The sequence below is a fragment of the Pyrgilauda ruficollis genome, unplaced genomic scaffold (genome assembly GCF_017590135.1).
Source record: "Pyrgilauda ruficollis isolate IOZ18807 unplaced genomic scaffold, ASM1759013v1 scaffold1, whole genome shotgun sequence".
NCBI classification, from domain to species: domain Eukaryota; kingdom Metazoa; phylum Chordata; class Aves; order Passeriformes; family Passeridae; genus Pyrgilauda; species Pyrgilauda ruficollis.
The window spans coordinates 17,841,161-17,854,537 of NW_024508100.1; the positions used below are offsets into that span (position 1 = coordinate 17,841,161).

The window sequence follows — 13,377 nt, forward strand, 5'->3', positions numbered from 1 at the left end:
CTTTTTTGTAACAGGTATGGTGATGGCTATATTATGATTGGTTTCTCACAAGGGTGTTTTGTAGTCATTTCTACACACATTCGTGAAATAGGACAAGAAGTCTTTCAAGCTCATAATCATAAGGATAATCTAAGTAGCATTGCTATATCACAGTCATTAAACAAAGCTGCATCATGTGGAGACAATTGGTAAGTGGTGGTTTTATATATAAAGAATAGAATTAATCTCTCAGGACTGGAGCTACTGGGCATTCACACTCTGCTTCCTAAGGCTTCAAGGCTCCCTGAGAAGTGAATTTAGAAAAGGTAAGATTAATGGCTATATGGAATTGCTGCTCTGCCTAGAGCTAGAAGAAGTTATTACTGGCAAAAATCTCTGCAACTGTAATTAATATCATTAATTGTAAACAAAAAAGGAATAAACTTCAATATGTATTTTTCCTTTTGATTCATTCTTTTTCTGTTATGTTGCTTGGCAACAAGAAAGTCCAAACTTCTTTACTGAGATTTATTGATTGAACATAAACATCTGCTTAACAACAGGAGAAAAATTAATTTAAATCTGCACTGAGTATGTTGATACCTGATATCCTCCTCTCCAGTGTTTGGTCTTATCTGCAGTCTAGACAAAAGTTGAAAAGTGTGAGCAATTAAGGAAATAAATAACTGGAATTAAATACACTGGAGTTTTTCCAAAATGTTTTGTGCATATGATAGAACAGCTCCTTTAGCTTCTTGTCTGCTAATCCCTGATTCTGTGATATCTGAATTCTTCAGCAAAAAAGGACTTATGTCATAGGAGGAGTCAAACTGTTCTCTCTGTTCCCAGCTCTGTGTAGGACCAACTGCTGATTTATGACACTTGCACATCAAGAGTGGTACACCTGTGAACAAAACATGGTGCAACTTCAAGCACTTGAGCTATTGTACAAGATTATTTCTTTGAGGAGTGGTTTAACTTGCATTGAGTGACATGACAGCATAAGTAAACTCTCACTCTGTCCCTTTCATATCCAGCAGGACTGAAAGTATTTTTTGCATCCACGTTGTAAGCCCTGTGTGTCCATCAGTAATGTCTTCTAAAACTAAAATGCTGTAACAGATCAAAAGGGAATAACAGTCTATGTTCCCTAACCCTCATTTCTTTCAAATTGGATTTGTGCCTTTTCCTCAAATTTTCGTTCTCTGAGCAAATACTTTTGTACTGTGATACAGTGATACACTATTTATAGTGATGGATAATAATGTGTTGGTTTTTAGGAAATGGAAGACATTTTGCATTTGTGTTCTACTTTTTGCTCCACTAGGCTGTCTTGGGTTTCTTTCAGTTAATGATGACTGAGGTTTAGATTGGTGGGAATGACTCTTTATTTTTCTTTTAGCATCAAAATCCATGATCTGACAGATATGAGAGAAATGTATGCCATAATAAACTTGGATGATGAAAACAAAGGTATGTTAACTTTCTCCATAGGGATAGAAAATTTTACAAATTAAGTAAACTGGAATTTTGACAGTGTCTTTGTTCATGGAGTGAAAGTACTGCTGTTGGAAAAACTGTGTAAATACAGAGTTTTTCAAAAACTCCTGATTTCCCAATTTGTATTTATTAGGTGACCTGTAGCAAAATGGGAGCATATTTTACCTATTCAAAGTATAGAGAAATACAGCTCTCAGAACATTTGATCATTTAGTGTTGTGTGTTTTTGAATCTGTTACAATGTATTCAGATTATTACAATAATACACTTAACTGGTTTCTGCTTCTTTCCATGATTTTTTGGGTGCTTTTTTGCATGTCTTGTTCTAACATTGATATTTGGTCTTTTCTTGTCCTGATGTACAGGACTTGTGCCTGTGGCTTCCAGAACTGTGTTACAAAACCATTTTCTTGAGTAGTGACTTTCCACCTTATCTCCTCATGTCGTGTTTGTAAATGCTTCAGTTATTGTCAAGTATCTGGTTGCCTCCAGCATTTTTATTTCTGAGAACCTTCCTTTTTTTATTTTTTTTTCTTTTTAAGAAATTTAGGATATTTTCAGCACAGTTCCCTGTCTCCCTTGGAGTATTGGTATTAGTCAGAGTATAGTTTTTTGGATGGCGTTTTCAGACACTGAGGAACAAACAGCAGTTCTGTGTTTAGTACTTACTGATTTGGCAGTAAGGGGAATAGGATTGAATTCTGCTCAGCTACTTCCAGTATTATGGGTCACTTTGAATGTGATCCATAATACTGGATCTTGAACTGCTTGAACTGAATGTGCTTTTTTCAGTGTTGAAAAGAGGAAGAGTGTTGATCAGTTTTGTAACAGATCTGTAATCTGGCCTGGTGGTGGTTTAGGTGGGTTGCACCTAAATGGCCTTTAACGTCCCTTCCAGCTCAAATCACTTTCTGATTTTGTGAAGTCTTCACTCTTGGGAAAATGCTATATTACTTAATTATGTGTTTGAGTTGAGTGATTCTAATTGATCTTGGAATTGTATTAATTGGTTAGCTTTGGTACATATATTCTAGGTATTAATTCCTACAATTTTCACAGTTAAGAGCAAAATAATTGCTTGTTGATTTCAGTAGTTAAAGAAAGAACTATATTTTTTTACAACAACTTGTGAATATTTTAGGTGTAGATCAGATGGCTTGGACAGATGATGGACAGCTGTTGGCAGTATCTACACGAAGAGGATCCCTCCATGTTTTCTTGACAAAGCTTCCAATCCTTGGAGATGCTTGCAGTACACGGATTGCATACCTCACTTCTCTGCTTGAAGTCACCATAGCAAATCATGTGGAAAGCGTATGATAACCTCTTCCTTTTAAACTTGATGTAGATGTAATGAAAATAAGTATTAAAAGTGGATGAAAACTGTATTATTTTGTTTTGTTTTCTTACAGGAGCTACCAGTCACAGTCTCTGTTGAAGTAGAGCCCAATTTTGTCGCTATCGGTGTTTATCATTTGGCAGTAGGAATGAACAATCGGGCTTGGTTTTATGCACTTGGAGAAAATAGTAAGCATAAATTTCGTTCTCTTAAAACTAATGCAGCACTCTATATTTTATTGTATTAATTTAGTATTGTCTTTAGCAGTTCTGGACATTTTATGTTGTACAATAAAAAATTTAAATTGCCAATGGTCCTGCTACGATGGGATAATAATTTAAAGGCTGAAGCAGTTATGGCAGGGCATTGTAAATAATAGAAATAAAACTTCTCATTTGAAATTTGAGGTATTGGTCATGAAATGTAGACTGTTGCTTACTTGTTTTTTTCACGTCATATTGTTTATCAATTAAGAACTTCATGCCTTTGAGACATCTGTATATTAAAGTACTAAGTTTGGCAAAGTTCCTAGGAACTATGATCAGAGAGTTTAAACTTTCAGTTTGGCAGATCTTCATGTTGTTTGTATGGGATAAGAAAAATTTGGTTATGCCGTGTGCAAATTTTAGATAGCGGATTTCAAACGTTCATGTTTTTCTAAGCATCCCTTTTTTCAGTGACAGTAAATTAAATAAAACTGTAACAATACTAGTCAGAGTTGCATGGGAAAAGAGTTTCTTTCGTAATTTCTAACCAGTTCTCTGGCTGCTAAGAAGAAAGTCTCTTTATGTGTGCCTTGTCTCCTCTCTGTTTAGTTGTGAGATCTGCTTACTCAGCTGCAAATTTAGTTAAAAGAAAATCTGTACAAAATCAAAATATTTTTACCTTATCTTTTCTGTTTGAATTCTTTAGATGTAAAAAAGCTTAAAGATGTGGAGTACCTGGGGACAGTAGCAAGTATGCACCTTAATTCCGATTATGCTGCTGCTCTCTTTGAGGGTAAAGTCCAGCTGCATGTGGTAAGAGCTCTGGCAATTTGGATTGCCAGTGTTGAACTAATGAGTTGATATAAGCTGAGCAAGTTAATGTAATATTAAAAATCAAATAAAATGGAATTATATTCAGTTAATGGAGATAAAAATTAGAAATTCTTTGGAATAGTTTTGCTGGCTAAGTAAAATATAGAGCTGAGATTCTGTAGACTTAGAAATACAACCTAGACTAGACTGATGAATAAAAACATTTTCTTGTCATCTATTTAACAAGTTTTATTTTAAAGGTCTCTGGTAATGTGACAGAAGCAGATGCTAGGTTCTTAAGGGATGCATATGCAAGTTCTTTTTCATCTCATTTTCTCACAGGTTGATACAAGCAACACTATGATACCCTATTGTTAACAGTAGAGATTTTCAGTTCATTCTGTTCTTTATGTTTAGATAGAAAGTGAGGGTTTGAGTGCTCAGGAAGAACGAGAAACTCGACTTTTCCCAGCAGATGATGATAAATACCGAATTTTGTGCCATGCCTTAACTAGTGACTTCCTCATTTATGGTACAGATGTGAGTATTACTTCTTTTAAAAGATCTTTTTAGGTGGAATATATTTCTGTTTAGATTTTTTTATTACTGTTCATGCTTTTAGCAAAACAAAAAGTGCATCTGTGAACTTTTGAATGGATTATTTTTTATACAAGAACTTTGAGCAAATACAGTCAAAATTGCATCCAGCTTCCTTTACTGTTGCATTTATATGATGTGCATTGGCAGGAAGGTTAAGTTTTGCTTTTACTAGTGTTTGTTGCAAAACATTGCTTTTAATAGCAGAACTTAATTCTATTGCATTAGTGAGAGGGTTAGCAATCAAAATGTCTTCCAGATATAAGTAAAAACATAGCACTTTCCTTGCAAATTTGTTGATTTAGGTGGTGATGTGAAAAATGTGGACAAAAAGATACTGATGTATACAAATGTCATGGCATAAATGAAAGCCTTGATTTGCTACTGAAGCCTTTGTCAAAAGACAAATTTTTTTACATGTTTCAACAAGGATAGGAATTAAGGAGGGCACTGAAAAAGGATGTGGACATGTGTATGGATTTTTCTGGAGATATTTTTATGTATGAGGGTAGTTTTTTGTCCTTTTAATATTTTCTGGCACTGGAAATACAGGACACATTTGGCATTGTAGTATCATGATCTTTATGATATCTATTGTTGTATTGACCCTACAGAGGAAAGGCAGAACCACTGTCTCTGGTTTAATAACTGCTTTAATAACTTGAGTGATTTTATAACAGATGAGGCCTTTCCCACCTCCTCAGTACCTAAACTGGTACTGGTAAATTTGAAGTACTAAATTTGCAACCAATCAATTTGATGTGTGCAAATACTACCATTGATGTCAAAAGCCACATTTTTAAAAATATATCTTTAATCACACATCAGTTTGATTGCTTTTATTCCCTGAGTTAGGTATCTCTCTTCTTAAGAATGTGTGGTTCTTCCTTGGAAGCAAATTTTGCAGCTGTTTTTGAAGGTTAGGCTTCTCTCAGCAATGAGGCAGACATTTCATTTGTTTAGAGGACTGCACAGATGTCTCTACAAAGCAGAGGGTCATAAATATCAAAACCAACAGAAAACCCCTGAAACCTCCCAAATCCTTTCTTTGTCCCCCAAAAGTTTTTCCTGTGTTACCCAAAACAGAGTGTGAGAATGAAGCAAAAAAACCCACTTAGAAGTACTTTTTTTGAACACTTGGTACTCTAAGATGGAAGACACTACAGCCAAATTAATTACCTGCTTGCCACTTACTAATGTAATTATTAACATTTTCTATTCTTTCTCGTTAGACTGGAGTTATTCGTTATTTCTTCATTGAAGACTGGCAGTATGTGAATGAATATCGACATCCTGTCAGTGTGAGAAAGGTTTTTCCAGATCCCAATGGAACCAGAATGGTTTTCATAGATGACAAAAGTGATGGCTTTGTCTACTGTCCAGTAAGTTAGTGTGGGATACCAATACAATATATGTACAAGCAGGCTTTTCGGTTAAATAGTGTTTTTGTTGGAAAATGAGGAAGATTTTGGCACTCCAGCATGTATGGTGACAGAAGAAATTGTCAAGGAAACTTGAAGATAATTTAATGGTAATGTAAGGAAATAAAATCTGTCATACTAGATCAGGACAATTTAATTATACTAAGTTCCTGATCAGCAATTTTCAAAAATGTATGTGTTTGTGTATTTAAATACAGATAAGTTACTCAGCTTCACTTCGCCTCTCCGTACCTTTTCTTAAAAAATAGTAAATTTCATTTATATAATGTGTATTACTCCACTTCAAATTTAAATTCTTGTGTTATTCAGAATAACTGCTTATAAGGAAACTTTTTCTTAAAACAATTTTCATATTTCTGCACTACTTACATTATTTTTAAATTTTTTAATCACAGCTGGGATGAATATTTTGTTTCTCTCCTTAGTCACTGGGTCGTAATTTTACTTTTGCATTACATGTAGGTAAATGACAGAGTATATGAGATTCCAGACTTCTCACCAACCATTAAAGGAATCCTGTGGGAAAACTGGCCAATGGATAAAGGTGTTTTTGTTGCTTTTGATGATGATAAAGTATACACTTACGTTTTTCATAAGGATACCATTCAAGGTACCATAAGCTCTTTAAAAAGGCTGTTCATAAAGATTATACTATTTTAGTTACTAAAGTAAAACATGTTCTGAATTTTCATTTGTCTTAAAATACATATAGAAATAAATCGTACTGCAGAAGATTTGAAGCAACTTATATTTCTTATGTATAGAAAACTATTTACTTTGCAGGTTTCTCTGTAAGGCTTCAAGGCATTTTGGTCTCAACTCCATAAGCTTCTTGCTATTATAATATTTCATCTGAAAGTTACACATTGTGCTTCAATTGTGTGTAGAAGCATTCATGAGAAAAATCTCAGGATCAGGGTGACAAAACTTGCATCAGGGTCACAAAACTTGTATTCATTGAAAGTGTTAAAGTTGTAAACATAGCCATTTCTATATTTGCAAGAGAGAAACATTGAAATTTACCTACCAACATTTGGAAAAGGACCTTACTGGTTTAGAAGCTTTGCATTCTGTATATTTACTGAAAGAAGTGTGCTTGTGTAATTGCTGCTGGCTGCCAGAATTACAGACCCTGAATTAATGTCCTGCAAATATACATGTTTTCAGCTGCTTGCTATACTTTTTACCATGTAGGGATTTTTACAAGACATCTTTTTTTTCTTCCTGATCTTTGAATCTAGGATCAAGGATTATTTTGGCAGGTGGCACGGAAGTCCCCTATTCCCATAAACCTTTGTTGTTGTATAATGGAGAATTAACTTGTCAGACACCAAGTGGGAAAACAAACAGTATCTATTTAAGTACTCACAGTTTCCTTGGCAATTTGAAAGACTTTGGACCTGATATGCTGAGACAAATGCTTACTCAGACTCTAATGTTGAAAAGGTACATCTGCATCTTAATTATATTGTATAAGTTGTTTTCTTCTGTCCTTGTAGTTCGATATAGCATATCCTGGTGATTTTAAAGTGTCCTGCTGAATATTGATAAATCAGATTGATTTATTGGTTCACATAGCTCTCTAGGCAGACCAAGCAAAGTAAATGACTAGTGATGGTTCAGGGTTTTTTTTTCAGTGTGGAGTAAAAGCCTAAAGCCATTTTTTTCAAGACTTATTCAGGACTTTGTGACAATGGCTCCTCCGAAACTGGCTGAGGGTGCTTCTGTCATACTCTTCTCCCACTGTAATGGAGCAAAGCAAAATCAGTATAATGGAAAGAATGTCATAGTAGGGAAAACAGATGGTTTCCTGAAAAAGTGTGGTAGAAACAGGAGAAATAGAACTGTAAGGTACACATTTGTATTTTTCTTTCTTCCTGATGCATCTCTCTCTCCATGGCTTAGAAGCAAATGTTTTTATGTTTTCTCTAACAGAGAGACAAAAACATTGAGAGGGAGTTTTGAGTGTGAGTAATACTTAAAATTAAAATAGTTGTAAATGTGTTTTATTCTTCTGTAGGTTTTCAGAAGCATGGGAGGTTTGCAAACTTCTGAATGACCAGTCTTGTTGGAATGAGCTGGCCAAAGCTTGCTTACATCATATGGAGGTGGATTTTGCAATACGTGTTTATCGAACATCTGGTAATGCTGGGATGGTGATGTCACTAGAGCAAGTAAAGGTAAAATATAAAGTCTTACCTCGGAAATATGGCAATTTAATTCCTCTTTAGGAATTGCTGAATTCTTGGGGGTTTTTTGTAGGGTGAAGGGGTTGTTTTTGTTCAAACAGAAACTGAGTTGCTTTCAAGGAATATAGAGGATAAAGTGTCCAAACTACAGACTGTTTGCTTGGTTTTCTCTTGAAGTGCTTGCAGTCTCTACTGTAATGCACAGTACTTCTTTCTGCATTTGCTTGAGAACAGCAGAATATATTCATGTCTCAGGCACTGGGAGGCTCTTATTTCCTTTTGTTATTTTTGAGAACATGTTGAAGACTGCTATTAAAAAAATAAAAAAAAACCAGATTGCATCTCTGCATCTAAAAGTGAAATAGTACCTTAACATTATACTTCTGCAAATTGCTGATTTTAGACAGTGTTAGCTGTAGTGGCACATGAGGGCTTGTTCTGGTTTTTAGAATCCAATACACATCATTGTAAAATGTAAGGATATTTAGTTTTACTGTTTTGCTTTATTTTTCTTACTAGATTATGTTATTTATACAGTATTTATTTTCTTTTGGACTACCTCTGCACCTATTATGTCTTTCTACAGGGAATAGAAGACCACAACCTTTTAGCAGGACATCTTGCAATGTTTACTAGTGATTTTAATCTGGCTCAGGATTTGTATTTGGCATCCTCCTGTCCTATTGCTGCCCTTGAGGTATTTGTTTAAGATGTGTATATATTTTCTGCTGGTTTTGTTTCCAGATTAATTTTAGCTTCCGATAATTTTGTCCTTTTATGGTTTTGATCTTGCCATTGTGTGACTAGAATCATAGACTATCCTGAATTAGAAGGGAACCACAAGGATCATTGAGTCCAACTCCTGGCCCTGCACAGGACAACCCCATGGGTCACACCATGTGCCTGAGAGCACTGTCCAAATGCTTCTGGAACTCTGTCAGGGTTGGTGCTGTGACTGCTGCCTTGGGGAGCCTGTTCCAGTTCCCAAATACCCTCTGGGTGAAAAACTTTTTCTTGAATGATACCCAATGTGAAACTGCCCTGACACAGCTTCAGGCCGTTCCCTTGGGGCCTGTATCTGGGCACCACAGAGAAGAGATCAGTATCTGCCCCTCCTCTTCCCCTCACAAGGGAGTTGTAGACTGTGACAAGGTCTCCCCTCTGTCTCCTCCAGGCTGAACAGATCAAGTGACCTCAGCCACCTCTCATATGACTTCCTCTCAAGGCCCTTCACCATCTTTGCTGGCCACCTTTGGACACTCTCTAATAGCTTTAGAGCCTTCTTATATTGTGGTGCCCAAAACTGCACACAATATTCAAGATGAGGCTGCACCAGCACAGAGCAGAGCAGGACAGTCCCCTTCCTTGCCTGGCTGGTGATGCTGTGCCTGATGCCCCCCAGGACAGGGTTGGCCCTCCTGGCTGCCAGGGCTCATGTTCAATTTATCATGGACCAGGACCCCCCGGTCCCTTTCCAGTATCTCATTCCCCAGCCTGTCTGTACATCCAGGTTTGTTCTGTCCCAGGTGCAGAGTCCAGCACTACCCCTTGTTAAACTTCATACAGTTGTGTGTGCCCAGCCCTCTAATGTGGCAAGGTTTCTCTGCAGGGCCTCCCTGCCTTTGAGGGAGTCAAGAGCTCTTTCCAATTTAGTGTCATCAGCAAATTTATTTATTATACCTTTGGGTCCTGAGTCCAAGTCATTTGTGAAGACGTTCATTCATGAAGAGCACAGGGCTGAGGGTGGAGCCCTGTGGAACCCCACTAGTGACAAGTCCCCAGTCTGATGTCTCCCCATTCACTGTAACCCTTTGTGTCTGACTTGTGACCCAGTTGCTCACCCATCCCCTGATGTGTTTATTCAGCTGTGGGCTGGACATTTTACATAATTTAGGAGACCACATTCAAAGCTTTACTGAAAGTCAAAAAGATTACATCAATTGATTGTCCTCAATCAGCTAGGTGGGTTACCTGATAATAAAAGGAAATAAACTTTGTCAAGCAGGACTTTGCTCTCATGAATTTGTGCTGGCTGTGACCAATGACTGCGTTGTCCTTGAAGTGTTTTTCAGTATCTCCCAGAATAATCTTTTCCATAATTTTACCAGGCACTGAGGTAAGTCTGACAGGCCTTTCATTTCCAGGGTCAACCTAACAGACCTTCCTTCAGGATGAGCGTCTCTCAAATTGTCTGAATCTTTCTAGAATATTAACTCAATATTTGTATAATTTATTAGAATAATTTAAAGTTCAGAATAGAAGTCCAGGTTTGATACTTGCATCAGAAAATGTTACTGTTCTTTGTTAATAGATGCGAAAAGACTTGCAGCACTGGGACAGAGCACTGCAGCTGGCTAAGCGTCTGGCCCCTGACCAAATCCCTTTCATATCAAAGGAATATGCAGTGCAGCTTGAATTCATGTAAGTTCTCCTGTAAGGCTGTAGTGTAAGAATAGTAAACCAATACTGATGCTCAATAGAAGAACGCAGAATTGAGATAGTTCAGATGACTGCATTGCTGAGAGAGGATTCAGTGAGGTCTTGCAGCTCTAGTACGAGGAAGAGAAGTTTTGCAAGGAATCTTTCATGCTAGAGACATGTTAGTAAATCATAGTTCTAATTCTGGTGTATGTAGGTTCTTTGCCACTGGTAGTGGCAAATGTAATATCATCTACTAAATAAATACTTCGGTGCAGGCAAGTGCTTGGAAAATAGAGAAAGTCAAAACCATTTAACACTTCTTACATTGGATGAAAGCCATGCCTTTTGCCTGTCTTTCTTTAAATATCTTTAAGTCTTTATTTTCTTAAATCATTTAGGTAGAGGTGTGTCAAATTTCAAGGCTGCAAATCCCTGAAAGACCGAAGGTGTTAATCATTTGACATGATTTTAAAGTCCATTTAGTAGTTAATTCTTCCCAGATGAAACCTGGTCCGTTTAATATCTAAGAGGAAAAACTTACCTATTAATAGTTTGTGGACAACTCCCTCCCCTGGCAGTACACCTGGCATTGAGAGAGAACACTCGCTGGTCGCAGAAAGGGAGGAATGGGCACAGATGAAGCAATGCAGCCATATGGAACTTGAGTTCTGAATATACTCCAGGAAAAAAAAATTGCCTTTGATTTTGTGTTGCAGAAATTATAAGTAATTTCAAAGATTAGCTTCATTTGTCTTCCAGAAAAATCTTGAATAGAGCTGAGACCATTGAGGTGTATTTTGCAGATAGATTATTTCTAAAGATATTTCTAGGGATTTCTATTTTCTGCCTTTCAAGGGAGATTTATTGGTCCCTGTCCAACAGAACTGAGAGATGGAATTGCCTCTTTGACTAAGAGCTTGATTAAGTCCATAGGAAGTGCCATGACATTCTGTGTAGCTGTCCACCTCTCGCACACCTCACAACCTTCTATGCAGTCATTATGTCTACTTCAAGACAGATACATGCATAATGCATGCATAAAGTCGTAGGAAGGCAAACATCTCTTCCTATTAAAAATATTTGTCTGTGTAACTTCCAGTTTTCTTTTAGGGGTGATTATGTTAATGCTCTGGCACATTATGAGAAGGGAATCACTGGAAACAACAAGGTAATTCCTTTTTAGTAATGATAGAACTGTACTGTCACAGTATACATTAAGTTGTCTTGTTTCAATCTCATTTGAATTCCAGGTTTGAAATTCATCTCTAAATGAAGTGTTATTAAGTCTGTAATATTTTGTTAGTTTGTTTCAGTGCTTTGATTACTGTCGCTTTTGTGACCTGGTGTTTCTAATGTGTAATCTATAGTTACTGCTTTTCATTTGATTGCCAGTACCAGGAACACGATGAAGTTTGCCTTGCTGGAGTGGCTCAGATGTCCATTCGAATGGGAGATGTCCGTCGAGGGGTGAACCAGGCCATGAAACATCCCAGTAGGTTACTGAAAAGAGACTGTGGAGCTATTCTGGAGAATATGAAGGTACTCAAGAGAGTTAATATGAGTTAAGGCTGAATATGTGATTTCACTAGGTTAGTAATTTATTTATGATCTTAATTTAGAAATTATATTTTAATGGTTTCCAATATTTTAGCAATTTTCAGAAGCTGCTCAGCTCTATGAAAAGGGACAATATTATGACAAGGCAGCATCAGTATACATCCGGTGTAAAAACTGGTAAGTACAGGTTTCAGGGAAATGTTATATTTCAGAGGACTTTCTGGGGTACTTTTTGGAAAAGATTGATTCTCTGAATAGCACAAATGCCTCATTAACTATGTTTCATTGATTTTATTGTTCCAAATTCAGGCTGAAAGTTTCTCTCAGAAATTTATGTTGTTTAAATATAGTCTTACTGTAAATGGGAAATATTTTTTTTCCTTTTTTTGTGTGTTATGTTTTAAGTTTCCTGCAGTTTCAAGTCCTTTGTGAGTGTGTACACATGCACACATCCACACTGAATTTAGTGCACACTGAATATAGTAATTATATTTGTGTAGTTACTGTTTAGTTATTTAGATTTCTTCATTTTATATCATGCATAGCTGAGTCTGAGTATTTGGACAGTTGGAAATGATTCAAGAGTAGCCAGTATCATAATTTTCATTTTTTAAGTTAATTTGATTATTCTGAAGTTTCCATTTGAAAAGTCAAATATTCTGAGAGATTTAGGGGCTCAGTTCTGGCCTATTTACATTTTATGGACTCCTTACATTAGGAACCAATTGGGCAGTTCAGTAAGATCTCTTTCATATGAGTACTCTAAAGATTAGGTTGGAATATTATGTGCATTTATTTGAAAAATGAAAATTTTATTCCATCAAAGAATTATCAGTGGTATCAAAATGAGCCAGGAGAGCGCTTGGTTAAGGGGAGTAGCTTGCATCTAATGATCATCTTGATTTGGGAGGTGGGAGGTACAAGCTTTACTCTTGCAGAGGGAGGGTTTAGTTTGAAGAATGCCCATCTTTTAGTCAGAGAGGTGAGATTTAAGGTCAGCCTCTGTTGGGTCTCTCATATCCTTTGTCCTGAAAGGCCAGCTGCTTAGTTTGCTGGTTTTTATAGATCTTTGAAGTTACAGTTTTAATGCTGTGCTTCTTCTGTTAGTCAATCCAAGAGCACCTGTGGTAAAAACTGTTGGTCTAGCACTTCTTATGCTTGTACACCTCAGACATAAAAAAAGAGAAGAGACTGTCTTCAAGGCCTGTATGCTCATAAAGCAATCTGTAATTTCCACTTCTTACCAAGTGCAACTTTTTGAAAATATTAAAATTACTTCAAAGCTTATCCATTATGATCAGTTTCTTCAGACTCCTTTTCAGTGTTGATATAAA

The 13,377-nt window shown here is 36.5% G+C and overlaps 1 protein-coding gene across 3 annotated transcripts in view; it reads left to right on the forward strand.

Moving 5' to 3' along the window:
* WDR19 (WD repeat domain 19) overlaps nucleotides 1–13,377 on the forward strand; it is a 39,593-nt gene that overhangs the window by 7,949 nt on the left and 18,267 nt on the right. For all 3 annotated transcript variants that reach the window (XR_005956000.1, XR_005956004.1, XM_041477832.1), the window contains exons 9-23: nucleotides 15–188; nucleotides 1,382–1,452; nucleotides 2,621–2,793; nucleotides 2,892–3,006; nucleotides 3,731–3,837; nucleotides 4,255–4,377; nucleotides 5,667–5,816; nucleotides 6,339–6,486; nucleotides 7,118–7,322; nucleotides 7,897–8,056; nucleotides 8,652–8,762; nucleotides 10,377–10,486; nucleotides 11,597–11,654; nucleotides 11,879–12,025; nucleotides 12,138–12,220. Coding sequence is in view for 1 of the 3 variants with exons in the window: in XM_041477832.1 (XP_041333766.1) it covers nucleotides 15–188; nucleotides 1,382–1,452; nucleotides 2,621–2,793; nucleotides 2,892–3,006; nucleotides 3,731–3,837; nucleotides 4,255–4,377; nucleotides 5,667–5,816; nucleotides 6,339–6,486; nucleotides 7,118–7,322; nucleotides 7,897–8,056; nucleotides 8,652–8,762; nucleotides 10,377–10,486; nucleotides 11,597–11,654; nucleotides 11,879–12,025; nucleotides 12,138–12,220 (1,935 nt within the window). In the remaining 2 variants the exon portion in view is untranslated. The remainder of the gene's footprint in view (nucleotides 1–14; nucleotides 189–1,381; nucleotides 1,453–2,620; nucleotides 2,794–2,891; nucleotides 3,007–3,730; nucleotides 3,838–4,254; nucleotides 4,378–5,666; nucleotides 5,817–6,338; nucleotides 6,487–7,117; nucleotides 7,323–7,896; nucleotides 8,057–8,651; nucleotides 8,763–10,376; nucleotides 10,487–11,596; nucleotides 11,655–11,878; nucleotides 12,026–12,137; nucleotides 12,221–13,377) is intronic.